The sequence below is a fragment of the Pseudorasbora parva genome, chromosome 23 (genome assembly GCF_024679245.1).
Source record: "Pseudorasbora parva isolate DD20220531a chromosome 23, ASM2467924v1, whole genome shotgun sequence".
NCBI classification, from domain to species: domain Eukaryota; kingdom Metazoa; phylum Chordata; class Actinopteri; order Cypriniformes; family Gobionidae; genus Pseudorasbora; species Pseudorasbora parva.
The window spans coordinates 1444315-1471120 of NC_090194.1; the positions used below are offsets into that span (position 1 = coordinate 1444315).

At 38.9% G+C, this 26806-nt stretch overlaps 1 protein-coding gene across 1 annotated transcript in view; it reads right to left on the minus strand.

The window, feature by feature from the left end:
- Positions 1 to 25509, minus strand: part of prdm15 (PR domain containing 15) — a 29975-nt gene extending 4466 nt beyond the window's left edge. The window contains exons 1-23 of the mRNA XM_067432715.1: positions 25420 to 25509; positions 23478 to 23517; positions 23280 to 23373; positions 21465 to 21618; positions 19971 to 20123; positions 18791 to 18893; positions 18229 to 18465; positions 16252 to 16405; positions 14369 to 14490; positions 14182 to 14276; positions 13980 to 14067; positions 13180 to 13347; positions 12504 to 12598; positions 12277 to 12408; positions 8964 to 9107; positions 7454 to 7617; positions 6178 to 6257; positions 5965 to 6084; positions 5081 to 5212; positions 4144 to 4227; positions 3887 to 4062; positions 2864 to 2941; positions 1496 to 1699 (exon numbers count right to left, since the gene is read on the minus strand). Coding sequence (XP_067288816.1) covers positions 1496 to 1699; positions 2864 to 2941; positions 3887 to 4062; positions 4144 to 4227; positions 5081 to 5212; positions 5965 to 6084; positions 6178 to 6257; positions 7454 to 7617; positions 8964 to 9107; positions 12277 to 12408; positions 12504 to 12598; positions 13180 to 13347; positions 13980 to 14067; positions 14182 to 14276; positions 14369 to 14490; positions 16252 to 16405; positions 18229 to 18465; positions 18791 to 18893; positions 19971 to 20123; positions 21465 to 21618; positions 23280 to 23373; positions 23478 to 23508 — 2808 coding nt within the window. The 5' untranslated portion in view covers positions 23509 to 23517; positions 25420 to 25509. The remainder of the gene's footprint in view (positions 1 to 1495; positions 1700 to 2863; positions 2942 to 3886; positions 4063 to 4143; positions 4228 to 5080; positions 5213 to 5964; positions 6085 to 6177; positions 6258 to 7453; positions 7618 to 8963; positions 9108 to 12276; positions 12409 to 12503; positions 12599 to 13179; positions 13348 to 13979; positions 14068 to 14181; positions 14277 to 14368; positions 14491 to 16251; positions 16406 to 18228; positions 18466 to 18790; positions 18894 to 19970; positions 20124 to 21464; positions 21619 to 23279; positions 23374 to 23477; positions 23518 to 25419) is intronic.
- Positions 25510 to 26806: the final 1297 nt, after the last annotated feature.

Consider the following 26806-nt stretch of genomic DNA (forward strand, 5'->3'; position numbering starts at 1 on the left):
TTTGACAATGTGTTGCTTAGTTGCTCTGATTGGTTGTAGGTCTGTCCAATCGAGGTCTTTCCTGGTTGGGTTGAAACACGCCCCATAATCACCGCCCAATGGAGCATCAGACTCATTTTCTGACTACAGCTGAGGATGACCACAGCAGGCTAAAGCTAAATGCTATTAGACCGTCACCGCGCGTCATAGCGATTAAGAGCATGCACTGAGACGAGAGAGGTATGTATCAACTTGTCTTAGTTAAAGGGGCGGTGAAATGCTGTTTCATGCATACTGAGCTTTTTCCACTGTTAAAGACTTGGATTCCCATCCTAAACATAGACAAAGTTTCAAAAACTAATGTTGGACGTTTGATGGAGTATTTCTGTGTTAAAAATACTCCTTCCGGTTTCTCACAAGTTTCGGAGAGTTGTTTTCGAGTATGGGTCGGCTTGACGTTAATAGAGCGGAAGGTCCTTGTATGGGCCGTACGGGCTCTTCTCCCGGTAGGGTGCGCGCGCGCGTGACTAGATGGAGAGAGAGGAAATGCACGCTGTAAACAGTCTCTCAGGTGCAGATCCAGTCGTCCGTGAACATTTATGACGCGCCGCGCTCCACTTTATTCCTATGGGTGACGTCGAGCGACTTCAACGCTTCAGCACAGCATTCTGGGAAGGCAGCGCTGCATTTGAACCGATTTGAACGCAGAAATGACGGGAAGCTTCACAACATCGCTTCAGTCGCGTCGCAAAGTGGATTTCCACGGTCACTGCTGTCAGGACTTCACCAAATCATACCAAAGAAGTGTGTTTTTGACAGAGCGGTCCTGCTTTGGAAGATGCCGGTGAGTAAATCAACTTCAAATGTCTCTGCTATTGGCTACCGTCGCATGAGTAAACATCAGTAAACGATACGATCGCGTGCTTCGTCATTCAAATGCGCTAACGGTTACTCCATTGTTGTTCTGTATAACGTTACACTATTCTGACTCTGACGTGCAAAACCGTTTTGCTTGCTACCTCTAAGGTCTAGTCACATACAATAGTCCATAAACCGAATCATGTCCTCATAAACTGCACACAAAGGCCCCTAAATACAGTACATGCCACAGAGACGGACATCCTGATGTTGCCGTTTCTCCTGTTCAATTTATTTCTCCCTCAGATTTGATTCTGGATCATTATCTGTATTAGCTGAGATAGCATGGGTTTCTCCACGCTTGAGGACGTCACCGCTTTGCGCGCTTGTCATTCTTTAGCTCCGCCCACACGATACGCCTCCAGGCGCTCGGTTTTTTCCGGAAAGACTCGGTACAGCCTATATTTCTTTTATAAATATAATAAAACTAAAGACTTTTCGGAGATATGAAGGATGCAATACTACTCTATAGGTACTCAAGATTGACATGAGATTGACTGAAACGGAGTGTTTCACCGCCCCTTTAAGGGAATAACATAGTTTAATATGAAAAAGCGGTGAAGTATCCCTTTAAGAGATGATTTCTGACGGAACGAACCTGCTGAATGCTCTGCACTGCAGAGTTGGTTTCGTCTCCCACAGCGGTGGAGAATTCGGCGGTTCTGCTGGTGAAGTCGGCAAACTCGTCTGAATCCGACAGCTCCGGCTCGTGAGGCTGAAGCTTCGCCCTTTTCTTGGAGGAATTGGAGTTTCTGGAGACTTTCTCCGCAGCGAGAGAGCTTTTCTCCAGAGTCAGAGAGGGCTGAAAAACAAGCAGAAAACATGAATCATGTCAGAGCAAGAGCCTTCGCCTGTCCTGTCTCATCTACACTATCCCATCTAATCAATGCATTAAAAAGACCAACAATACAACTGAACACTAAAAAAAATGCATTTATTACTTAGTATTTTTGTCTTGTTTCTCGTCCAAACATCTAAAAATTCTTAAAACAAGAAGTATTTACTAGACAAGCAAAAGTAATTGTCTTGTTTTGGGGAAAAATAACTCAAAATGAAGAGAGTTTTTGCTTAAAATAAGATAAATAATCTGCCAATGGGGTGAGAAAAATAATCTTAATTCAAACAGAAAACAAGATTATTTATGTTACCCCGTTGGCAGATTATTTATCTTATCTTAAGCAAAAGATTCTCAAAAACTTTTCTTCAAATCTCTTCATTTTGAGTTATTTTTCCCCAAAACAAGACAATAATTTTTGCTTGTCTAGTAAATGTTTCTTAATGTAAGAATTTTTAGATATTTTGACTCGAAACAAGACAAAAATACTAAGTAAGAAAAGCATTTTTGCTGTGGAAAAAGTCTCATGCGCATGGGCGTCGGAAGCAAATAAAAAGTGGGTGGGTCCTCGCTCTCTGAATATTTTTACTGTAATAACGTTAGATGCTATTTACATTAAATACAAATATACCGTCGTTTACTAAACGATTGTTTGAGCCAGACAAAATTACGTAAATCACGAGTTACACGAGTAAAATTACGAGTTATTAACCGTGGCTATAGTGTAGGGGTAAGACACATGGTATCAAGTTTTGACACAAATCGATCAGAGGTTCAAATCCACCTTTTGCCACACTCGCTCTACTCCCTTTTCCCAACACATATTAGATTGGAAAGGCATTTATTTTCAATAATAATTGAGAAAATATTAGAAAAGTGGAAATAAAGAGTCTAACGTGTGTTTAATAATGAGTGTTTCTCAGTTAGGGGTAAACAGACATGTGCTGAATTAGAGACAATAAAAGTGAGTGGGTCCAATATCATTGGTCATAAAAAGTGGGTGGGTCTTGTGTGTGTTCCCCCCCCACACACACACCCACACACACCCACACACATAATGGTTCCGACGCTCATGCCACAACGTTCATTCTCTGTCGCTCATCCTGAAACACAGGCTGTGAAAAGGCAAACCTGTGCAATACTAATGGTGGAGGCGTCGACTGTTGATGGTTCTTGAAGATCAAAGTCGCCCAATCGTACAGTCACGATCTGAAAGAGCACACGAAGCTTAGACATATGGCTTTCCATAAACACTCTAAAGGTGTGATCAAAAAATGCAATATGTACAGAGCCCCGCACATGACATGCGGACAAAACGTGTGTATATCATGGCCACGAATAAACAATACGTTGACTTGTAGGTCAGCTTGTTTTACTAATAATCAGTTCCCTCGTTTGAGTAAATCATGCACGATATAATAATCAGTTCCCTCGTTTGAGTAAATCATGCACGATATAATAATCAGTTCCCTCGTTTTAGTAAATCATGCACGATATAATAATCAGTTCCCTCGTTTTAGTAAATCATGCATGATATATACATTTTGGCCACATTGTAATCATTAATTCCATTGTTGTAGTTAAATCAAAATGAGGGAACTAATTATTATATTGTGTAGATTTACTAAAATGAAGGAGCAAATTATTAATTTTGTGTCCATGATATACATTTTTTTTGTCTGCATGTCTCGACTGTAAATATAAAATGAAAATGTCAATCACTATTTTGGGTTTTCTTTTTTATTCTTTTTTAATTTATTTTAATGGTAATTAATTTTAATTTAGTCCAATTATCTCTGACTAAAATAGCATGTGATTTACTCAACAAAAACAATATTTGTTTGATGAAAATGTTTGAAAATTTTGCATTTTGAAAAAAAAAAAAGTATAGTTAACTTATGTACACATTTATTTACAACAAAAAATATTATACTGTATTAAATATTTTTAACATGTTAAAAAGGAAATGAATCACCGCTAATTTTATTTAAATAAAGTGAATTATCCTTGACAATATCAAAAGAATAATAAATATGTGAATCAGTGATGAGTCCTGCGTGTGTGTGTGTGTGTGTGTGTGTGTGTGTGTGTGTGTGTGTGTGTGTGTGTGTGTGTGTGTGTGTGGTGTGTGTGTGGTGTGTGTGTGTTTCTCACCTCGGGGTGTTTGCGGCGCATGTGGCGGTTCATGGAGGCGCGTGTGGAGACTTTGGTGCCACACAGGTGACAGCTCTGAGCCTCCACCTTCTCATGGGTCAACTGCATGTGTTTCTGCAGCATATACTGCGTCACATACTTCTTATCACAGACGGCGCAAGAAAACGTCTTTCCAACTGCAGAAGCCAGTCAGATGAGAGTCAACACCTGACTGTAATTAAACCAAAATCTGTGTAATATATTTCAGTGAACCGCACCTGTGTGAATAAGCTTGTGCGTCTCCATTGTGTTTCTCTCACTGAACGTCTTCCCGCACAGCTCACACATGAAGTCCTTTGTGCCTGGAGGAATACAACGAGCCCATTTAACGCACACCACTAATCTGATAACTCACAAATATCAGCTTATTGAAATAACCCGTTTTCCCCGTTTACATGCAAACCAGTAAACTGACAACGCAAGTAAACAGCGTTTACATGACTTTATTAATAAACCGGGATATTTAAATGTAGTGACGTCAAAAATAATGTCCGTATCTGACTCAGAGTATCCCAAATGTGACGTTAAATAAAGCTGGCAAACGTGTTAGCGGGGAAATTAACGGCTCGTATTATTCTCTCATGCAGTTCCAGATGCAGCGTTTCGACTGAACCTCTTCTACTTCTGCTGCATGAGATGAGAACACATCTTTACAATGTTCTGGGTCTTAAAAGATGTGTTTGTGATGTATGTCTAGTCTGGGAAAACCCAGACAACTTCCAGAAAATTTAGATTTGCTCTAGAAGTACTACTAACTCAGTTACTACTGAGAATGGTCTGGTTTTAACCAGGCTTATATATGTCCTTATTTCATGCAAAACACTCGCTGGATGCGTTTAAATCTGCTGTAAGTTTGCGTTTTTGTCACCTATCACACATGCGCACTTCAATAAGCCGACAGAAAGCAGGTTAATGCGTTTACATGCAGCGCGAAATCAGGGTAAGAGGCAAAAAACTCCCTGAGTCGACCGGTCTATGCTTACGCCATTTATGACCTTACTCCGATAAAAGAAAATGGGTTACCGCGTTTACATGACCATGATCATTGTCGGCTTATTAGGCATAATCGGCTTAAGAACGTTTTAAATGCACTCAATGTTATATTTTGCATGTAATATGTATCATATATGTAACGTTACAGTATTTGATACTCACCCGTGTGTCTTTTGTAATGCTTCAGCATGTTGACTTTCTGGGCAAATTTGCGGTTACACTCTTTACATTCGTATTCTTTAATTCCCTTGTGTAGCTTCATGTGATGCCGTAGAGCATGTTTGGTCTTCATGCCTGGAAAACACAGATGCATTTATGTACTTGTCTAGTTAAAAATCTCCACAGATTTGATTATAACTACAAACACCCATAAAAAGGGGTCAAGAACTGAAAGTCTGAAACTGAAAAATCAAATCTTTTGATACACAAGAGGTCATCATACTATAAGGAAGGAAAAATGCCTTTTAATTAAAAATTATGACCATTTTTGATGTAAAAATTATACTAAAATTATAAGATAAACATTATTAAACAATGCAGTTCATGACCCTTTAAAAAAAACTACAAAAATGACAAATGTGTGAGTCCGACGGTTTTAACTAGAGGTTTAGATAAAGGGGTTTGAGTGATTAATAATCAGTATCTAACCTGACGAATAGATTCTTATTGAGTGTTATCCGCATTATATTTAATCTGCAACAGCACTGAGAACTTCTGCACAGATACATTTAGTCATTAATTTTTAAATGCATCATTGTGCATGAAAATCCCACGACTGGCAGATTAACATGCAACCATTTCTAGGTAGGAAACTAGATTAAATGAAATGTGTAGGATTTTAACTGTGACAAGTTGTGACAGTAAATGGTGATAGCATGAGAAAGAGCTGTGCAATTTATGATGAAGTATGACTGAAAGCGTCACTAAACACTCAAAAGTATGAACTTTTCTTCACAAAAACAGTACTTTTAGGGCATAGTATAAGTAGGCGAATTGGGACGAAGTGACAACGTTTCATATTATTATGGGATGGTAAGTGTCCGCACCTTTCCCACACTCAGCACACAGGAAGTCTCTGACGTTGTCATGGACTCTCAGATGTTCCTTTAGCATGTCTTTCCTGGCGAAGGACTTTCCGCACTGATCACAGCCATGGCTTTTCACTCCTGCAGCGGCCAGAGGGTTAAGCCTTGTCTATGACATTTAAGTATTCACATGCATTTTAGAGCATAATATCTATATTTCTGTGCTTTACGCACCTGTGTGGATGATTTTGTGCCTCTCCAGGTTGCCGATGCTGTTGAAGATCCGTCCACACATGTCACACGGATGAATGTATCTGTGAAGAAAGTAATGCCATTTAAAGGGGTGATGAATTTAGTAATCAACTTTCCCTTTAGCCTTTGATATATAAAAGGTCATGGTGATCTAAAAATATCCTGTAAGTTTCAGAGCTGAAAACTTCCTTGTTAGAACTTCCTTGTCAAAGAAATGCTTTTATAGACACCAGGCCCAGCAAACAAGGCTCTCAAATCAATGACGTATAAGAAGAGGGAAACTCCGCCCTTACAGATAAATGTGTACGCCTGCTTATGTAGCCCCACCCACCTGCTTATGTAGCCCCACCCACCAACTCATGCAGCTAAACGAGCAATAAACAGGTCGAAGATAGCAAGATAATCGTCTGTAAACAAGACACAGGTCGAGCGTGATTTCAAACATATTGAGATTAAAACACAAAGCTGTGCTTCTATATCGGATCCGACAGGAATGGTGCAGCACACTTATGTGAGTAAAACATGTTTTTATATGCGATAGTATTGCATTGTTACAGATCGTATTGATTATGTGTACATGTCTAACAGCCCACACTTTATCACGCTGTCACAGGATGGAGAATCCTTTATTTGTTGGTTCATTGTGATTTGGGATCAGAACAGATCAGATTTGGACATGTAACTTTATGGGCCGGGGAGCACAAAGCCCAACGTCCTGGGCTCTGTGTTTTCCAGACCAAAACGTAAACCCGTCGGCAGGCCGGTGAATCTTTAATAGTGAAATAACATTACTTTCTTGAATGTTGTGTGTGTGGTTTGCGCCTCTATCCACCGATTGGCCGGGCAGAGTGATAAAAAAAATAAATCAATGGCGGACGGATGAGAGATAAATCATTGTGTTTGTTTGATAAAGACGTTTATCGAGCCCTGTGAGAGAATCATTCCGGTGCCGCTTTCAAAACAATCCCTCATGTGAACTGACAGGAGCTCATTAAATATGCAAATCTTATCCAATCCTAGCAGTGGGCGTTTACTTCTGAGTCTCCAGTGACACGCCCATCAAAACCCAGCGATCAGGAGACAGCCTCAAAACCAGTGCAGAAAATAGCCGATTACTGATCAGTTATGATGGTTTTGAATGTAAAAACCATTAGTTGACCTCAGACAACAGTATACAAAAATTTAAATGACGTGACACGTTTAACTTTCCTGTGAAAAAGAAATAAGAAGCAAATATTAAATCCTCTCTCGCTCTTACTTCTGCACTGCGGGATCGGGCAGGTGGTCTCGGTGGATGACCAGGTGAGCGTTGTACGTGGCCTTCAGAGCAAAGCGCCGGTTGCACATGGTGCAGTTGTAACCTTTCTCCTTATGCATGTCCATTATGTGCTTCAAGTAGTCTCGACCCTTGGCGAATGTCACCTGATGAAGCGGTGGAGAGAGAGAATGAATGTTCATGATGTGTAAATTAACTTTTTTTGCTGGCAATATATTAGGGCTGGACCAGAATATTTTAACCCTTTCATGCATGGTGTCCACATTTGGAGATAGTTAAGTTCACCCAAAAATGTAAATTGTGTGATTAATTCCTCCTGTGGTTGGACAGGCGTCAGACCTCCGCTCATCTTCACACACAGATGAAGATATTAGTGTTGAAATCCGATGGCTCAGAAAGGCCTTCATTGACACCAATGTCATTTCCTCTCTCAAGACCCATAAAGGCACTAAAGACGTCGTTACAAAGCCCATCTCACTACAGCGGCTCTACAATAGATCTTAGATCGGGCTCAAAAAAATCAAGCCCGACTCTACCAGAGCCTGTGATTGTTGTGTCCGAGCCTGGCCCGGCCCGACACATTAACTGTAATTATGAGCCCGAGCCCCATTTAAACCCGACTAATTTCTTATACGTAGGCGTTTTGACGAGAAAGAGCCTGTAATGAGTGAAGTGTGACAGCTCAATAATCTGCAAGCTTCAGAGCATTATGAATCAGTGAATTCATGATTCGGATCGCGTGTCAAACTGCTGAAATCATGTGACTTTGGCGATCCGAATCATGAATTCACTGATTCATAATGCTCTGAAACTTGCAGATTATTGAGCTGTCACACTTCACTCATTACAGGCTCTTTCTCGTCAAAACGCCTACGTATAAGAAATTGGTCGGGTTTAAATGGGGCTCGAATCATGAATCGATTCACTGACTCATAACGGTTCGAAGCTTTGTTCTGAAATCGGCCATCACTATATAAGTCGTTATTTAGTTTTTTCCCGCACTAACTCTATTCTGGCCTCTTCATAAATGATTGTAGAGCCGCTGTAGTGAGATGGGCTTTGTAACGACGTCTTTAGTGCCTTTATGGGTCTTGAGAGAGGAAATGACATTGGTGTCAATGAAGGCCTTTCTGAGCCATCGGATTTCAACACTAATATCTTCATCTGTGTGTGAAGATGAGCGGAGGTCTGACGGCTGGCCAACCACAGGAGGAATTAATCACACAATTTACATTTTTGGTTGAACTAACCCTTTAAAAGAATATGTTCAGCCCTCTCCCTCCGAAGCTTCGAAGCTCAAATATGGTATCCGGACCAGCCCTACAATATATGATTAAGCAACATCATGAACATCACAGTGATTTGTTGCACTTGTTTTGCCTGTAGCTCGAAATTATCCTGTGCGCATCCCAACTCCTTTTGGCAGCTCGGGTCAAGTTGCTGAAAATTGAGACATCAGAACCATAATTACCAGTATGAGCTCCTACTTTACCTGACATTTCTTGCAGCTGTATTTGTGATGTTCTGGATCATTCTTCTCATCTTCCTCATCAGAACTGTCATCGCTCTCCTCCATAGAGATGCCAATCTTCTTAATGAAGTCCTCTCGTTCTTGCTCGTCCATTAGGGCGATGTCCTGGAAGAGATGTTTTTGGACACCATAACGTATGAGGTGGTTGATTATGATTTTACTGTTTTAGGTTAGTGAGTGTGTAGTGTCGCTGATTGAGCATAAACAACATCTGCAAAGTTACGACACTCAAAGCTCAAAGCAAAGGGAGATATTTTCTTTGACAGAAATCTCTTTTTAAGGACTACAACAAACGGCTGGTAGGGACTACAACAAGTTACTGACATCACTAACCCTAACATTTGCATAACCCCGCCCCCGGAAACATGTTGAGTTGTAGTCAAGCACATTTGGGAGTCGCTCAAGCTGTCGTCCGTCTTTCACAATTATTGATCCAGTACAAACACAAATGTAATAGCATGTCAAAGCGAGATTACAACATCAGTTATAACCGTAATTAAACTAAACTATCCCTGTTCTCTCTTCATCAGCAGATATTATAACCGTAATTAAACTAAATTATCCCTGTTCTTTCTTCATCAGCAGATATTATAACCGTAATTAAACTAAACTATCCCTGTTCTCTCTTCATCTGCAGATATTATAACCGTAATTAAACTAAACTATCCCTGTTCTCTCTTCATCAGCAGATATTATAACCGTAATTAAACTAAACTATCCCTGTTCTCTCTTCATCTGCAGATATTATAACCGTAATTAAACTAAACTATCCCTGTTCTCTCTTCATCAGCAGATATTATAACCGTAATTAAACTAAACTATCCCTGTTCTCTCTTCATCTGCAGATATTATAACCGTAATTAAACTAAATTATCCCTGTTCTTTCTTCATCAGCAGATATTATAACCGTAATTAAACTAAACTATCCCTGTTCTTTCTTCATCAGCAGATATTATAACCGTAATTAAACTAAACTATCCCTGTTCTCTCTTCATCAGCAGATATTATAACCGTAATTAAACTAAACTATCCCTATTCTCTCTTCATCTGCAGATATTATAACCGTAATTAAACTAAACTATCCCTGTTCTCTCTTCATCTGCAGATATTATAACCGTAATTAAACTAAACTATCCCTGTCCTCTCTTCATCAGCAGATATTATAACCGTAATTAAACTAAACTATCCCTGTTCTCTCTTCATCAGCAGATATTATAACCGTAATTAAACTAAACTATCCCTGTTCTCTCTTCATCGGCAGATATTATAACCATAATTAAACTAAACTATCCCTGTCCTCTCTTCATCAGCAGATATTATAACCGTAATTAAACTAAACTATCCCTGTTCTCTCTTCATCTGCAGATATTATAACCGTAATTAAACTAAACTATCCCTGTTCTCTCTTCATCTGCAGATATTATAACCGTAATTAAACTAAACTATCCCTGTTCTCTCTTCATCAGCAGATATTATAACCGTAATTAAACTAAACTATCCCTGTTCTCTCTTCATCGGCAGATATTATAACCGTAATTAAACTAAACTATCCCTGTTCTCTCTTCATCAGCAGATATTATAACCGTAATTAAACTAAACTATCCCTGTCCTCTCTTCATCTGCAGATATTATAACCGTAATTAAACTAAACTATCCCTGTTCTCTCTTCATCAGCAGATATTATAACCGTAATTAAACTAAACTATCCCTGTTCTCTCTTCATCTGCAGATATTATAACCGTAATTAAACTAAACTATCCCTGTTCTCTCTTCATCAGCAGATATTATAACCGTAATTAAACTAAACTATCCCTGTCCTCTCTTCATCAGCAGATATTATAACCGTAATTAAACTAAACTATCCCTGTTCTCTCTTCATCTGCAGATATTATAACTGTAATTAAACTAAACTATCCCTGTTCTCTCTTCATCAGCAGATATTATAACCGTAATTAAACTAAATTATCCCTGTTCTTTCTTCATCAGCAGATATTATAACCGTAATTAAACTAAACTATCCCTGTTCTCTCTTCATCAGCAGATATTATAACCGTAATTAAACTAAACTATCCCTGTTCTCTCTTCATCAGCAGATATTATAACCGTAATTAAACTAAACTATCCCTGTTCTCTCTTCATCTGCAGATATTATAACCGTAATTAAACTAAACTATCCCTGTTCTTTCTTCATCAGCAGATATTATAACCGTAATTAAACTAAACTATCCCTGTTCTCTCTTCATCAGCAGATATTATAACCGTAATTAAACTAAACTATCCCTGTTCTCTCTTCATCAGCAGATATTATAACCGTAATTAAACTAAACTATCCCTGTTCTCTCTTCATCAGCAGATATTATAACCGTAATTAATCTAAACTATCCCTGTTCTCTCTTCATCAGCAGATATTATAACCATAATTAAACTAAACTATCCCTGTTCTCTCTTCATCAGCAGATATTATAACCGTAATTAAACTAAACTATCCCTGTTCTCTCTTCATCTGCAGATATTATAACCGTAATTAAACTAAACTATCCCTGTTCTCTCTTCATCGGCAGATATTATAACCATAATTAAACTAAACTATCCCTGTTCTCTCTTCATCAGCAGATATTATAACCGTAATTAAACTAAATTATCCCTGTTCTCTCTTCATCAGCAGATATTATAACCGTAATTAAACTAAACTATCCCTGTTCTCTCTTCATCAGCAGATATTCTCTGCTCATCTCACATCAGTTCCCACACCAGCGGTTTATAGATTATCATAGCAGAATATGCTAATCAATGACTGAAGATTGTTAACTCATAAACTCATCCTTTATCGCTTCAGAAACGTCCTGTCTCATTCTACATGTCGTCTCTTCTTGAGTCTCTCCATCATCGTCTGACTCCAGTTTGAACATAAATGGCTGAACCATTTCTGATATTTTCAGTGTGTGTGAGGTGATCGGAGCTGCTAACATGAGCTCTTGAAACTCCGCCCTCTTCCTAAAAGGGGGCGGGAGCAGCAGCTCATTTGCATTTAAAGGGACACTCACAAAAGCGTTTTTGCTCGCCTTCAAATTGCGACAATTTTAACACGCTATAAAAATGGTCTGTGGGGTATTTTGAGCTGAAACCTCACATACACACTCTAGGGACATCAGAAACTTACATCTTGTATAAATGAGCAAGAAGTGTACTCTATTTATCCAGCACTTCCTGGTCAACTAGTCATTCAGACGACACACTAACTACTTGACAATGAAAAGGTGCCACTATTCCTCACCTTAAAGTGCACATGGATGTGATCTCTCAGGACGTCCACGCGGAAGAACCTGCGGCCACAGATCTCGCAGGTGTATTTCTTGTCCCCGTGGGTTAGCAAGTGTTTGTTCATGTTGCTCCGACAGGAAAACACCTTGAATAAAAAGTGATTTATTTGATTTATATATTCAATGCTGCATAGATCTGATATCAACAACAAATACGTTGCCCTTGATCTAGGAACTCCACCTTTCCACAAATGGGACACGCCGAAGGCTCCTTTCTGTATTTGCTTCCCTCCTCCCCGTTCGCTTCAAGCTCCTCTCGTTTCATATTTTTCGGACCTGTGGAAAAGCAACGGGTGGTGGAAGCCATTAGTGCACACACAGAGCAAATTACATAATAGTTGATGACCTTTACCTGCAGAGAAGGGGAAAGAAACTTTGCCTAGAAACACACAACTCAGGCAGAGCAGATGAATGCACTGCAAAAAATGCTCTTCTTACTCAGTCATTTTGTCTTGTCTCTAGTCTAAATATCTAACAATTCTTCAATCAAGATGCATTTACTATTTAAGTAAAACGACATGAACGACATTTGTTGAAAATAAATTGAAATGAAGTGAGCTTTTATGCTTAAATTAGGCAAAATGATCTGCCAGTGGGGTGAGAAAAATAATCTTGTTTCTTGTTTACGTCCCAAAATTCCCGCACCCCATTGGCAGATCATTTTGCCTGTTTTAAGCAAAAACTCACTTCATTTTGATATTTTTCCTCAGAAAATAAGCAAAAAATATCTTATGTAATTTTACTTATCTAGTAAATGCATCTTGATTTAAGATTATTTAGATATTTGGACTGGAAACGAGGAAAAAATACTAAATAAGAAGAGCATTTTTTGCAGTGTGATTTTTCTCCTAACTCACCAACAACATGCCGCCTCTGGTGGTCCTGCATGACGTCTTTGCGGTAGAACATCTTATTGCAGATCTCGCAGGCATAAAGTTTCTCTCCGTGCTTCTTCTTGTGCTTGGACAAATTACTGTTCGTGGAGAAAAACCTTGAACAGATCTCACACTGGAACGTTTTGTCGTCTGCAGGAAACACACAAAGCAGATTTTGTGCATGCTGTCAAATACACATGTGATTGTTTCCACAATACATCTGGAAATTATATTCGCATAAGTCAAATCATGCAAAAAATACTTTGTAAAAATTGGTAACACTTTACAATAGTTAATTAAATAATTAACAATGAGCAATATATTTTTGCAGCAAGTAATAATCATTTGGTGCATTAAGTAATGCAAAAACACTTTTAATCGAAAAAAATGTATTAGTAAATGTTGAGATTAACATTATCCAAGATTAATAAAGGCTGTAGAAGTATTAGTTCATGTTAAATAATGGTGACAATTTTTTTCATTTAATTTATTACATAATATCCTTATTAATTGGCTGTCTGTTTTTGCAACTTTAAAATGGTTACACTTTCATTGTTACAGTGTAATTATATATTTAAGTACTGAGTAATATTAATAAACTACATGTGTTTACAATAGGGTTAGGTTGAGGGTTATTTGTATGTAATCGGCATCTTTTACTCTTATTAATATGTAATAAAACATGTTTTAAATCACTTTGAATTTAATTAATTTTATTATATTTTATGTATGAAAAAAAAAGTTTTATATGTTTAAATGTTTTGGAATAACATTTTTTTTACCTGTCCTGCAGTTATGAAATCTTAAGGCATTTTCCACCCGGAAGGATTTCTCACAGGTAGAACATTTGTACCTATACTCTACATCAGGCTACGAAAACACACACATACAACACACAAAGACACACAGATCTGTGTAAAATTAATGTATCTTGACATTTTTTTAACATGCGAACATGAAGTCATTGGTGAAAATGTGCCATACCTCATTCTTGCTGTGTTTGTAAGATATGTGCTGTTTCAGACTCTCCTTTCGACTGAACATCTTGTCACACTCATCACACTTGAAGCATTTATCGCCTGTGAGTGACACACATTATTCAGCACATGTAATAACTCAGCTGGAGTTCTGATGAGATATTACGTTATTTCAGGGATAATGTGAGCAGTACCGTGTGATCGGATGTGCCTGTTGAGATTGCTGCTGTTCTGGAACACTTTACAGCAGAGACAGCACTGATACACACGCTTATGATCAGAGCCGGGCCGCAGAGATCGCTTCCTGAGGCCAGATCTGATGGAAAAAAACACCACAAACATCTGATCAATGACAAGCAGCATGGCGTTCTGAGCAGCATTTGCACACCCTGTGATGCTTTCGGCTATAGGCAGGGCCACGCGAAATCTGTGGGACTTTTTGTGATTTCTACGCTGAATTTAAAAAAAATCTGTGGAATGTTTTTTTTCCAAAATATATTTATTGCCATTTGTTTGAACATTAGAACAAAACATAAATGAATAAATAATAAAATAAAAAACAATAATACAATAAATAAACACATTACAAGACATTTAGAACTAAAATAAAAAATAAAATGAAACAAGTGAGACACACTACAGCGGCTCTACAATCATTTTATGAAGAGACCAGAATAGTTTTTGTGTGCAAAAAAACCCTAAATAACGACTTATATAGTGATGGCCGATTTCAGAACAAAGCTTTGAACCGTTATGAGTCAGTGAATTGATTCATGATTTGGATCGCGAGTCAAACTGCTGAAATCACGTGACTTAAGCCGGGTGCACACTGTGCGATTTTGGCCACAATTTGGCCGCCTGAGGCAAATTTAGCAAATCCTAAAAGATTCCTCTCACCCTAGACTAAAATCTGACGTCTTTGGTCGTTAGTTTGACATGTTCACCGGCAGCCGATTAAGGAGTGCTGCGATCAAATTTTACCTCAGACGAAAATCTGGCAGAGTCAGAAGATTTGGCACACAATCCTGCAGTGTGACTTCTAGGACGACGACCGTCAAATATCTCAGTTTTTCAAGACAAACTATGACCAAAACGAGAGCTAGAGATTTCTTTGTACCCACCATTTTAGTCCCGCGTGTAATGCAGCTCACCGTCACCGAACGCCATTGATTGATGATATAAAACTCCGGATGAGTTTTCTTGTGTGCGCCTTGATAATCGTACAGTCTGACATTAATGCCAACTGAGATCTCTCAGTGTAACACGGCTTACATCAAGGATCATGTTCGTACAGTCTGACAAGAGACATTCACAAAAGATGTTGAAAAATCGCACAGTGTGCAGGACCCATTAGGCGATCCGAATCATGAATCGATTCACTGATTCATAACGGTTCGAAGCTTTGTTTTGAATCACTAAATTAGGGGTTTCCCCGAATAAGGATTTACACATTCGAATCAGAATTTTCGAATCTCTCTATGTTCGACCGATAGTCGAATCATCTGTGTGTGTGTGAACCGTAGACCAGAAAAAAATAAACAGTGTAAACGGGTTGGGACACGTCTTTATAACACTAATATTGAGCACCCCCATATTGCTAAAATGGTATGATCCTCGTTTCATAACACACGCAAAGATTCGACCATGAGATCGGTGGTCGAATCCAGCCCTGCATATCGATGCATCGAATCTTCGGCTATTAGGGGTCACCCCTACACTATATAAGTCGTTATTTAGGGTTTTTCTCGCACTAACTCTATTCTGGCCTCTTCATCAATGATTGTAGAGCCGCTGTAGTGAGATGGGCTTTGTAACGACGTCTTTAGTGCCTTTATGGGTCTTGAGAGAGGAAATGACATTGGTGTCAATGAAGGCCTTTCTGAGCCATCGGATTTCAACACTAATATCTTCATCTGTGTGTGAAGATGAGCGGAGGTCTGACGGCTGGCCAACCACAGGAGGAATTAATCACAGAAGTTACATGATGTTTTGGCTGAACTAACCCTTTAAGTTCTGTCTTTTGAAACAGTAGCGTGAGTGTTTTGTGACGTAAGTGAATAGTAAAGCTCGCCCTTACTTCCCAGAGGAGATAGGGGAGCGTGTGAGCCGAGATGTTTTGACTGGTGGGCCGTCTCCAGACACCATAACCTCATGGACGTCCAATACGGTAAGAGGAACATCAGGAGCCAGGGTGCTGAGAGGCTGCTCGCCGGATGCAGCACCGGATTCTGCTGGACGGGAAAAATGGCAAGGCAAGGCAAGTTTATTTGTATAGCACATTTCATACCCAATGGCAATTCAAAGTGCTTTACATAGAAATTAATTAAAACAGTGGTAACAAATGCATGAGAAAAAAAAGAATACCATGTGGACGAATAAAAAATTTAAAACAAGCATAGTTAAAACTGTTGTAAAGATAATAATAATAAAAAATTATAATAACAAGATAAAATAAAATAAAATAAAATGGTCAGATCCACAATAATGGTCTGATATAAATGCATGAATTATTGCATGTATTTTTTAAACGGTACTTCAGCGCTGGGAAGATGAATCTGTATTTAAACTGGGTCATTAATGTAGTAGAAATGTGAAATTATTTTTGAATTTGGTGCCTTCTAGACTGAGAAAAGACAGAAAATGTATGTTTGTCTCATAGGGGATGAAAGACTACAATTCCCAGAATGCATTGCTTCACTGGATTACGACTGGATTACTGGATCACTTGCCCACTGCGTTCATTTTCATAAAATCAGTTCAGTAAGAGAACAGACACTACAATTAAAAACTGAAGGTGTGTGTTTAATATAATGTGAGTGAGCTGAGCGAGAGCCACAAACGCAGCAGGAGTCAGATTACATTTGTCGTGCTGAATGAACTGAATGAGCTCTCGTGATGAGAGCTGAGGTAAGCGTGGGCACGGCATACATTCACAACGCGTGTTCAGTGTGGCCAGGAGCGTAGAAAAAAAAAATACTCCCCCTCCATTGAACCGATTGGTAACGCCCAACCAGCAAGTCGCACTTTCACCGAAACAACGCGAGTGGCGTTTGAATGGGAGAGACACGGTTAACGTTTGCGTCAAAAATGAAGAGAAGCGCTGCACAGCGGACTATAATTGCTGGTCAGAGAGGGATGCACAAAAATTAAGCTTGTAGCCTACTGAGAATGAGGTATGAGAATATTGTGTAATATCTAAGTACACATGACATCATATATTTCGCTAGCTCATCCATTTTAATGTATTTAGCTATAACTATCAGTAAAAGTTACCAAAACAGCTGTCTGCTTTTCTAGTTCATTTTTCAATAGTGTCTGTAATTATCACTGACAAAAGTATTCACATCGCTGTTGTTTTCTTCCTAAATCAATCTGACTTTTGAACGAATTGGATGAATGAACGATTTTAGTGGCTCACTCATTTAAACAGTGAATCGCTGCCGCCTACTGGCGGTTTTAATACTTAGCCTAATTTCTTTCTTTTTATAATCTCTATGTTAGAATTTTATGAGTGCTTATACACAATTTTCATATGATTACGAGGTCTATAATCTCTTAACATTATATATATATATATATATAGAGAGAGAGAGAGAGAGAGAGAGAAATTATCCAATTACAACACACATAAAAAAATATATATATATCTTTTTATTATTATTATTAATATATATATATATTTAAAAAAATAACACGCAGCGCACCAACGTTCAACCCCCCCAATGTTCGAACCAAATCTACGCCCTTGAGTGTGGCGCATTTTCAGTACATACCTTTGCAAGCTTAACTTTCATAGAAATTAATCTGAAAAGTTTAAAGAAATGCGGAAATAGCTCCTCTACTGGCTGCAGTCTTTAGCCTCTGGCCAAAAAATCCTCTGATGACACAAAATGACGATATTTGCGTCATCGGAGGATTTTTTTCCAGAAATAAAAAGCATAAATCTATTGTCTCAGCCAGGGGGATATGAGAGGGGGAAGCAAGATCATTCAAAGCCATATGCTAATTGCTGAAGTAACCCTTTTTAAATGTTACTTCTCTGTAAAAACCTCACCTTGACCGGAATCAGCTGATGCACTCGGCACAGGCTTCTGTGCTTTCGTCCGTCGCGGTCTGCCTTGTTTTCTGGCCGGCTCCGGCGGGATCGGGGCGATGCTGGCCGTGTGGTTTTGGGGTAACAGTGGGAGAGCCGGGTCTGAGGCAGGAGCTGCGGATTGGCAGAGCAGGTTATCTGGGACAGGAAGGCTTTCTGCTGGCGGCTCATTCGCTGGAGGTTTGATGGACACCACATCTGAAGAGGCAAAATTATACATTACGTCCACACTGCAAAGAAATGCTCTTCGTACTCAGTATTTTTGTCTTGTTTCTAGTCCAAACATCTAAAAATTCTTAAAACAAGATTATTTATCTTATTTTAAGCAAAAACTCTCTTCATTTTGAGTTATTTTTCCCAAAACAAGACAATTACTTTTACTTGTCTAGTAAATGTTTCTTAATGTAAGAATTTTTAGATGTTTGGACTAGAAACAAGACAAAAATACTGAGTAAGAAGAGCATTTTTTGCAGTGCAGCATGAGTACACTACACACTGCACAGGCACTTTAAAGCACACACACCTGGTGCGGGAGGAAGTACAGGGGGCCTAAGAACAGGCCGATCCATTTTTTTGGCATAAAATGCTCCATACCAGACTCTCAGTTCTGTTCCAGGCGGAACATCCTGAAATGGAGGAAATTAAAAAACTGTTGGCATTTGAAATCTAAGAACACATTCTTACATAGCATAACTATCTTCACTACACACTGATCAGGCATAACATTATGACAAGTGAATAACACTGATGATCTCTTCATCACGGCTCCTGTTAGTGGGTGGGATATATTAGGCAGCAAGTGAACATTTCGTCCTCAGAGTTGATGTGTGTGAAGCAGGAGAAATGGGCAAGCGTAAGGATTTGAGCGAGTTTGGCCAGATTGTGACGGCTAGACGACTGGGTCAGAGCATCTCCAAAACTGCAGCTCTTGTGGGCTGTTCCCGGTCTGCAGTGGTCAGTATCTATCAAAAGTGCTCCAAGGAAGGACCAGTGGAGAACCGGCCACAGGGTCATGGGCGGCCAAGGCTCATTGATGCACGTGGGGAGCGAAGGCTGGCCCGTGGGGTCCGATCAAACAGACGAGCTACTGGAGCTCAAACTGCTCCAGACGTTAATGCTGGTTCTGATAGAAAGCTGTCAGAATACACAGAGCAGCTCAGTTTGTTGCGTATGGGGCGGCATAGCCACTGACCAGTCAGGGTGACCTCTGACCTCTGACCCCGCCGAAAGCACCAACAGTGGCACGTGAGCATCAGAACTGGACCACGGAGCAATGGAAGAAGGTGGCCTGGTCTGAGGAATCACGTGTTCTTTTACATCACGTGGATGGCCGGGTGTGTGTGTGTGTGTGGCTTACCTGGGGAACACATGGCCCCAGGATGCACTATGGGAAGAAGGCGAGCCGGCGGAGGCAGTGTGATGCTTTGGCCAATGTTCTGCTGGGAAACCTTGGGTCCTCCATCCATGTGGATGTTACTTTGACACGCTCCACCTACCTAAGCATTGCTGAGACCATGTTCAGCCTTTCATGGAAAGGATCTGCTGCTAACATCTTGGTGCCAGATACCATAGCACACCTTCAGTGGAGTCCATGCCTCGACAGGTCAGGGCTGATTTGGCAGCGAAAACAGTATTAGGAAAGAGCTCATAATGTTATGCCTGATTGGTGTTTATGCATTTATTCAGGAACAGAAGTGACAGACCTGTGATGTATTAAAGTAAACATCATCATCTTGCTGGTAGGCCGTCAGATTTTGGTGTTTGTGGTCTGTGGCGGGACGAACCATCATCATCCAGTTACAGTCGTCTTCATTGGACGTGTCGAAAAACACCACCGAGCCGTCCTTCTGGAATATCTAACCCATGCAATAGAAAAAACATTAAAGGGAGAGTTCACACAAAAATTAAGGGTGTGTTCACACTTGTAGTTCGGTTATGGTTAGTTTGGTCCGGACCAAAAAACAAAAACAAAACATATAGTCCTGGTCCGCTTAGCGTTCACACTGGCATTTTTAACAGCGAACCTAGAGTTACCGAACCAAAGGCTCAGGGAGACGCTCACAACCTGATTGGTCGGCTTATATGACTTAGGAGCTGCTTACCGAACATTCAAAACAATGCTGTGTGCGGATTACACGCGCGGGCATTTTATGCGTGTACATATGGCATTATTTTTTACCAGAGAACTCATGAAGAGCTCATGAAATGTTCAAAACATTCAAAACAGCAGCAATATTTCCTCCGTTGTGCAGAAAAGAGACGGCCGTTCTGTCGTCTGTACCTGCTAATAATGGGCAGCACGGGTCCTCTGATGAGGAGAGCCAGGTTTGCTTTTTGTGCATTTTTTCTAGCATTTTCGAACGTTTCGAACATTTGCCCTCTAACGTTAAAGTTACTCATTTTGGATACGCCGATCTTTCCATGTCGTCAAATCAGCTGACTAGGCGTCACATCTTGTGACATCACGTCCGGTTTTTGGTCCGTTTACATGTCTTTGGTCCGTGTTGCGTTCATATATCAGTCGAACCGCACCAGAGTTGGTTTGGAAGCGGACCTAGGCCGCTGAAAAGATGAGTCTTGGTCCGCTTCCAAACGAACTCTGGTGCGGTTCGACTGATATATGAACGCAACACGGACCAAAGACATGTAAACTGTCATTAATTCCTCATGTCGGTCCAAACCCGTCAGACCTTCGTTCATCTTCATCATTTGCATGCTTCTAGTAAACACAGAAACTGGCGACTCTGGAAGACTTGGAGTTAAGCTTTTCTCTGAGAAAAGAACAAAGAGCGGCACTGAAGTCATTCTGAAGAAGGGAAGATGTGTTCGGAGTTTAGCCGACCGGATACGGTGAATGTTTAATCCGTCAGCGAGCTCCGCTTCACCGTCGTTGCTCTGGTTGGTGTAGCGCTATCCTATCGCGTGCAGAGGGAGTTTGACAGACAGCCGTTTATCCGCCCCTCGGATTGAGCCGTCAATGGTGAGTTTCCAGACCAAACATCTTGATGTGGCTCTGGCTTGTCAGGCTGTGTTTTTGCGTGACTATTTTAACGATGTCTTTACTTCCTTTCTGGAGCTTGAAAGTGTTCATTGCTGTTTAACAGATTAGGAACGACTTGAGGACTTAATGACAGAATTGTCATTTTTGGGTGAACTAACTAACCTTAGGAGTGGCATATTAATGGTCTAATGTTTACCTTTAAAGGAAACGCGCCCTCAATCTGAAGGCTTGGAACCCTCTTGGCCTCAAAAGGGCCAAATCGAGTCCTCTTAACCAGCCGCCTCAGCACAAACACGCCTTCGTTCCTCTCCTCAGCTGGCCTGATCTCCAAACTGTCTGGTAAAGACGACCTAGAACATGCACAAGGATTATGTTCTTAAGTCAAGACATCATTCACATTAGTATTCAAAAGTTATAATGAATGATTATCCAATGCTTAACTAGGCTGTATTTATAAGCACAAAAATACAGTAAAAAAAATGAACAGAAAATCTGAATGATTAGTGAAGGATCATGTGACACTGAAGATTGGAGTAATGATGATAAATTCAGCTTTGATCACAGGAATAAATTACATTTTAAAATATATTCAAAAAAAAAAGTAGTTACTTAAAATTATAAAAATATTTTATGGCATTACTGTTTTTACTGTATTTCTGATCAGCCTCGGTAAGAGAAAAACATTTAATCTGACACAATCTTACAGGCCACAAACATTTGAACAGTAGTGTATTTATATTCAATTATATGCAAATTGTGTAAAACATGCATTATTATTTTTTTTGCCCACAAATATTTTGTCCATACATCATTCTGTGAATTGTATTTTATAGCACTTTTCTTGTTTTATTTTTAAATATTTTCTAATTAATCAGCTTCTCATCAACTCATCAACAATCGCCTGCAGTTCTTTCATCAACCCCAGTTTGGGGAACCCTGGCATAATGTCACTGCACAATGACTGCATCAAATGTGTGTTTTTGTTGGCAATTGGCGCAAAAGTGCATATAATGTGAACAACACCAACGTATAGTGAATAGAGTTATCCAGGGATAATGCCATGTTGTGTGTATGTGTGTATATATATACACACACACACACACACACACACACACACACACACACACACACACACACACACACACACACACACACACACACACACACACACACACACACACACACACACCAATATAGTGCACCATATTTAATTAAAAAAAAAGACTTAGGTCAGAAGTAATTAAAAAGTATCCAGAATACATTGCCTAAAATGAGTAATTCGATTATATTACTAACTACAATTTTCATAATAGAAATCGTGATCTGTAACGGAGAACAATTTGCAAGTAATCTGTAAACATAAGCATTAAAACAAATGCCGTTATTGTCATAATACAATTCTGCGTCACAAATGCACAGAGAAATTCGAGCACCTAGTCCAATAATTGGAAAAAATAAACACAGAGACTGATAATAAACATAAAACAGGGTCAATATCTGGCCTCTAAAAATCCCACATATGGTCATCTAACTGTGGTCAGTCCACTGCAAAAAATGCTCTTCTTACTCAGTATTTTTGTCTTGTTTCTAGTCCAAACATCTAAAAATTCTTAAAACAAGAAGTATTTACTAGAGAAGCAAAAGTAATTGCCTTGTTTTGGGGAAAAATAACTCAAAATGAAGAGAGTTTTTGCTTAAAATAAGATAAATAATCTGCCAATGGGGTGAGAAAAATAATCTTGTTTTCTGTTTGAATTAAGATTATTTTTCTCACCCCATTGGCAGATTATTTATCTTATTTTAAGCAAAAACTCTCTTCATTTTGAGTTACTTTCCTAAAACAAGACAATAATTTGTACTTGTCTAGTAAATGTTTCTTAATGTAAGAATTTTTAGATGTTTGGACTAGAAACAAGACAAAAATACTAAGTCAGAAGCATTTTTTTCGCAGTGTGCGCCCGAGAGCCTTTTTGAGGGCATATTTGGCCAAAAGCCACTAATGTCCGCTCACCGTGCCCGACTGAGAACAAACGAGTCCTTGACGGTGACGACGGGCCCCAGCTCAGGACACTCAGAGCCGTGGTACTGGCCGCAGTCCTCACACCCTGCAGGGACAACATGCTCCGTCACACACTTCAGGAAAACACACTGCAATACTGCTGCATGCGTGCATATTCATAAACACGTGACATTATAGTTATATACTTACAAATAAACTCCTCTGGTGCCTGCTCTGCCATTCTGACACCCTGGAGATGATGCAAAAATATGAACATTAGTTTTAACAGCTGTAACAATTCATCATCTTCCCTCGGGTTTTCCCCCATTTTGACACAAAAAGTTTATCTGAGTGGTCCAAGAGCTTGGGACTTATGTCACACTTTAACCACGAATACACTGATTTTTTTTAACTGGATTTGAGGAGTTTATGTGGTTGAAATGTAAAAAATGTAACCAATCCTTCCCTCACGGGTAAGTCTGAATGCTTCAGTACACATAGAAAAACCTAAAAATGCTCAATATTCAAACTAAAAACGTTAAAACTTTACCAAAAAAGGACGTTATAATGTCTCCATGTGTCTCTGAATGCATACTGAAGAGAAGCTGACTTTAGGACCCAGAGGAACAGCTCATCCGCTCCATATAGAGCTATAAGGCCATCAAGAGTCATGAAATATCATCTTATATTAATATTAATTTTCTACAAGAGTTTGACAGAGAAACTCAACGTGAGAGATTTTGAGCTGAATTTAGTTATTTTTTTAATTTAAGTTGAAAGAATGTGTTTAAATTAATATGTATTGATCAAATCTAGTAATTTAAATGTAAATAAAATAACAAAAAAATCTCCACAAAAAATAAAAATAATACATATTATATATATATGGGCAATTATTAGACTACAGCACTTTCATGTCCTTTGATCATATTTTATAAAAAACATTTAATTTTGAAAAATCTACACTTTCATAGTTGAATGTACAATAAAAGTACTTTAGGAATTTTTTACTGGTAGTCTATAATGTGGACTTAATCCACAACTTATTGTTATCTATTCCACAAATCGTATTGATTTAGTTAATCTTATTGTTAACTAATCCACAAATCTATGGTAATTGCAATATAGGTATAAATTGTTAAAACTACCTGTGAAAGTGGTCTTACACTGTTAATAAATTATGTATATCATAATAATTTTAAATAATAATCAAATATTTACATGTGATGGAAATGACATTTTTTCAGTGCGGATCGGAAAATATGTTAAAAAAACCCAATTTGTCTTATAATGTAAGCGCGTTCTTTAATGGATCATTAATCTAGAGTAGTTATATTTAACACTTTTTTTCCCCTCAAGTTCACAAGGCCAAAAGAAGAACCACCCATATATATTTAAAAGCTTTCTGGACCAAAAAAAATGTAAGTATAATATTAGGCCAAAATTATACTCCCATCTTTTAAATACATGAAGGCTCTTTTAGAAATATAAACTTTGTATTCATGTTGACTGCATATATATATTGCAGAGAACTTATTGCTCACCGGGTGTATTTAAGCATGTTGGAAATTGAATGAATGACAATATATTTGAAATGTAACTTTATAAATCTGGACTAAACATATGCACGTGTCTAGTATGCATAAGGAGAAAAATATTATTAATAATAAGGTCTAATGTAAAGCTATTGTGCACTTCTCCATTATAACGTTGTCCATTGCATTGCTGTCGGTTAATAAAGCCCATTACACAATGCAACAGATTCTGTTGATGCTCCCAAGATCAACAATCACAACGCGTGACGCGCGTGATCAACGCAGTGCGTGGCGCTGTCCGGTGCGCGCGTCAAGCGGCACAGCACGGCTCGACGCGGACAGGATCCGTGATTTAGGAAGATTTCAAACTGTAGCCGGGTTTTAACTCCGATCTCAGGCTGCGCTCGCTCTTTCGGAAATGCAAATGTAACAAAGAACAATCGGCATGGCGGATGGACTGGAGACGCGGCTCATCTGGAGCCAGAGCGCTTCAAGCACAACAAACTCGCTCCGCGCACACTTTTCATGGCTTCTGCGCCCTTAATGTGGAGGGTTTGGGCGAGTTGTGCAATGCGTTTGAACACAATAACCTCACAAGTTCAGCTTAAAGTCATTACCTGTTTTCCAAACGTCTACACATTTAGAGAATCCTGACTCCGGGTTCCAATCCGCTCCAGAAACCGCGCAGGACCGGAAATAAGACCCGCGCACGGCATTATGGGAAATGGAGTTTCTCCCCGCACACACGGCTTATTCCTATTTTGAATGAGTCCAAAAGCGGGAGCGTTCAGTCCGTGTTTATTGCACAAACGGCGTATTCCTATTTTAATAATAATAATAATAATAATACACTGTAATTTATTTATTTTTTTAAAACAAGTTACCCGGTTGCCTTTAAAATTTTGAGTTCATTGAATCACAATGAACTTTTTTGAGAATCGACAACCTTTATTCATTAATTATTCAAAGATTTTGTAAGCATATTGGGTAGATGTGTGTTTTATTTGTGATTACGCAGAGAAACATGCCAAATAGTGCTATTTTCATGATTTATCATTTTCTTTATCTGGTTTAGAAAAAAATCACATTTTGAGTTTCTATTTATTAAACCAATTTCCTTCATTGTATCAACTCAAATTTTGTATTTCAATAAACTCAAAAATTTAAGGCAACCAGGTTACTTACTTATTTAAGTTAAACCAACAATATATTTTTACAGTGTAATATATTTTATTTATAACGCACTTTTCATTCCGAAGTGCAACAATGGAAAAGAGAAAAAGCGAATTTGATGTTATTTTGAAAGGTAAATGAGTCTAAAAGCAAACACGGGAGCGTTCAGTCAGTGTTTATTGCTCAAACCAATATGGATAGTGTTAATGCAGGAGTTTTCAAACTTTATAATGCCAATGACCTCCAAATATGATGAACCTTGGGACACCTTTCCTAAAATCCATCTATTTTTATGTACACTCTAAAAAATGCTGGGTTAAAAACAACCCAAGTTGGGTTGAAAATGCACCGACCCAACAATTGAGTTGTTTTAACCCAATGGTTGAGTTGTTTTAACCCAATGGTTGAGTTGTTTTAACCCAGTGGTTGGGTTAAATGTTGCTTAAGACAACCCAATTGCTGGGTAAGAACAACTCAACCATTGGGTTAAAACAACTCAATTGTTGGGTCGGTGCATTTTCAACCCAACTTGGGTTGTTTTTAACCCAGCATTTTTTAGAGTGTATGAAAAAAACATTTAAACTGTTAGATAAACAGTATGCAAGACATTATAAATATCCAAACTTAAATCGGCTATACTTTTTGCACTTTGAGATTCTTCGGAATGAAAAGTGCGTTATAAATACACTCTCAGAAAAAAAGGTACAGTGCCGTCACTGGCCAATCCTAAGGTACAAAAGTGAAAATATACATCTTTGTACCTTACTCATCACTAAATGGTACATATCAGCACTTTAAGAGTGCAAATTAGTACCTTAAAGCTATATATAG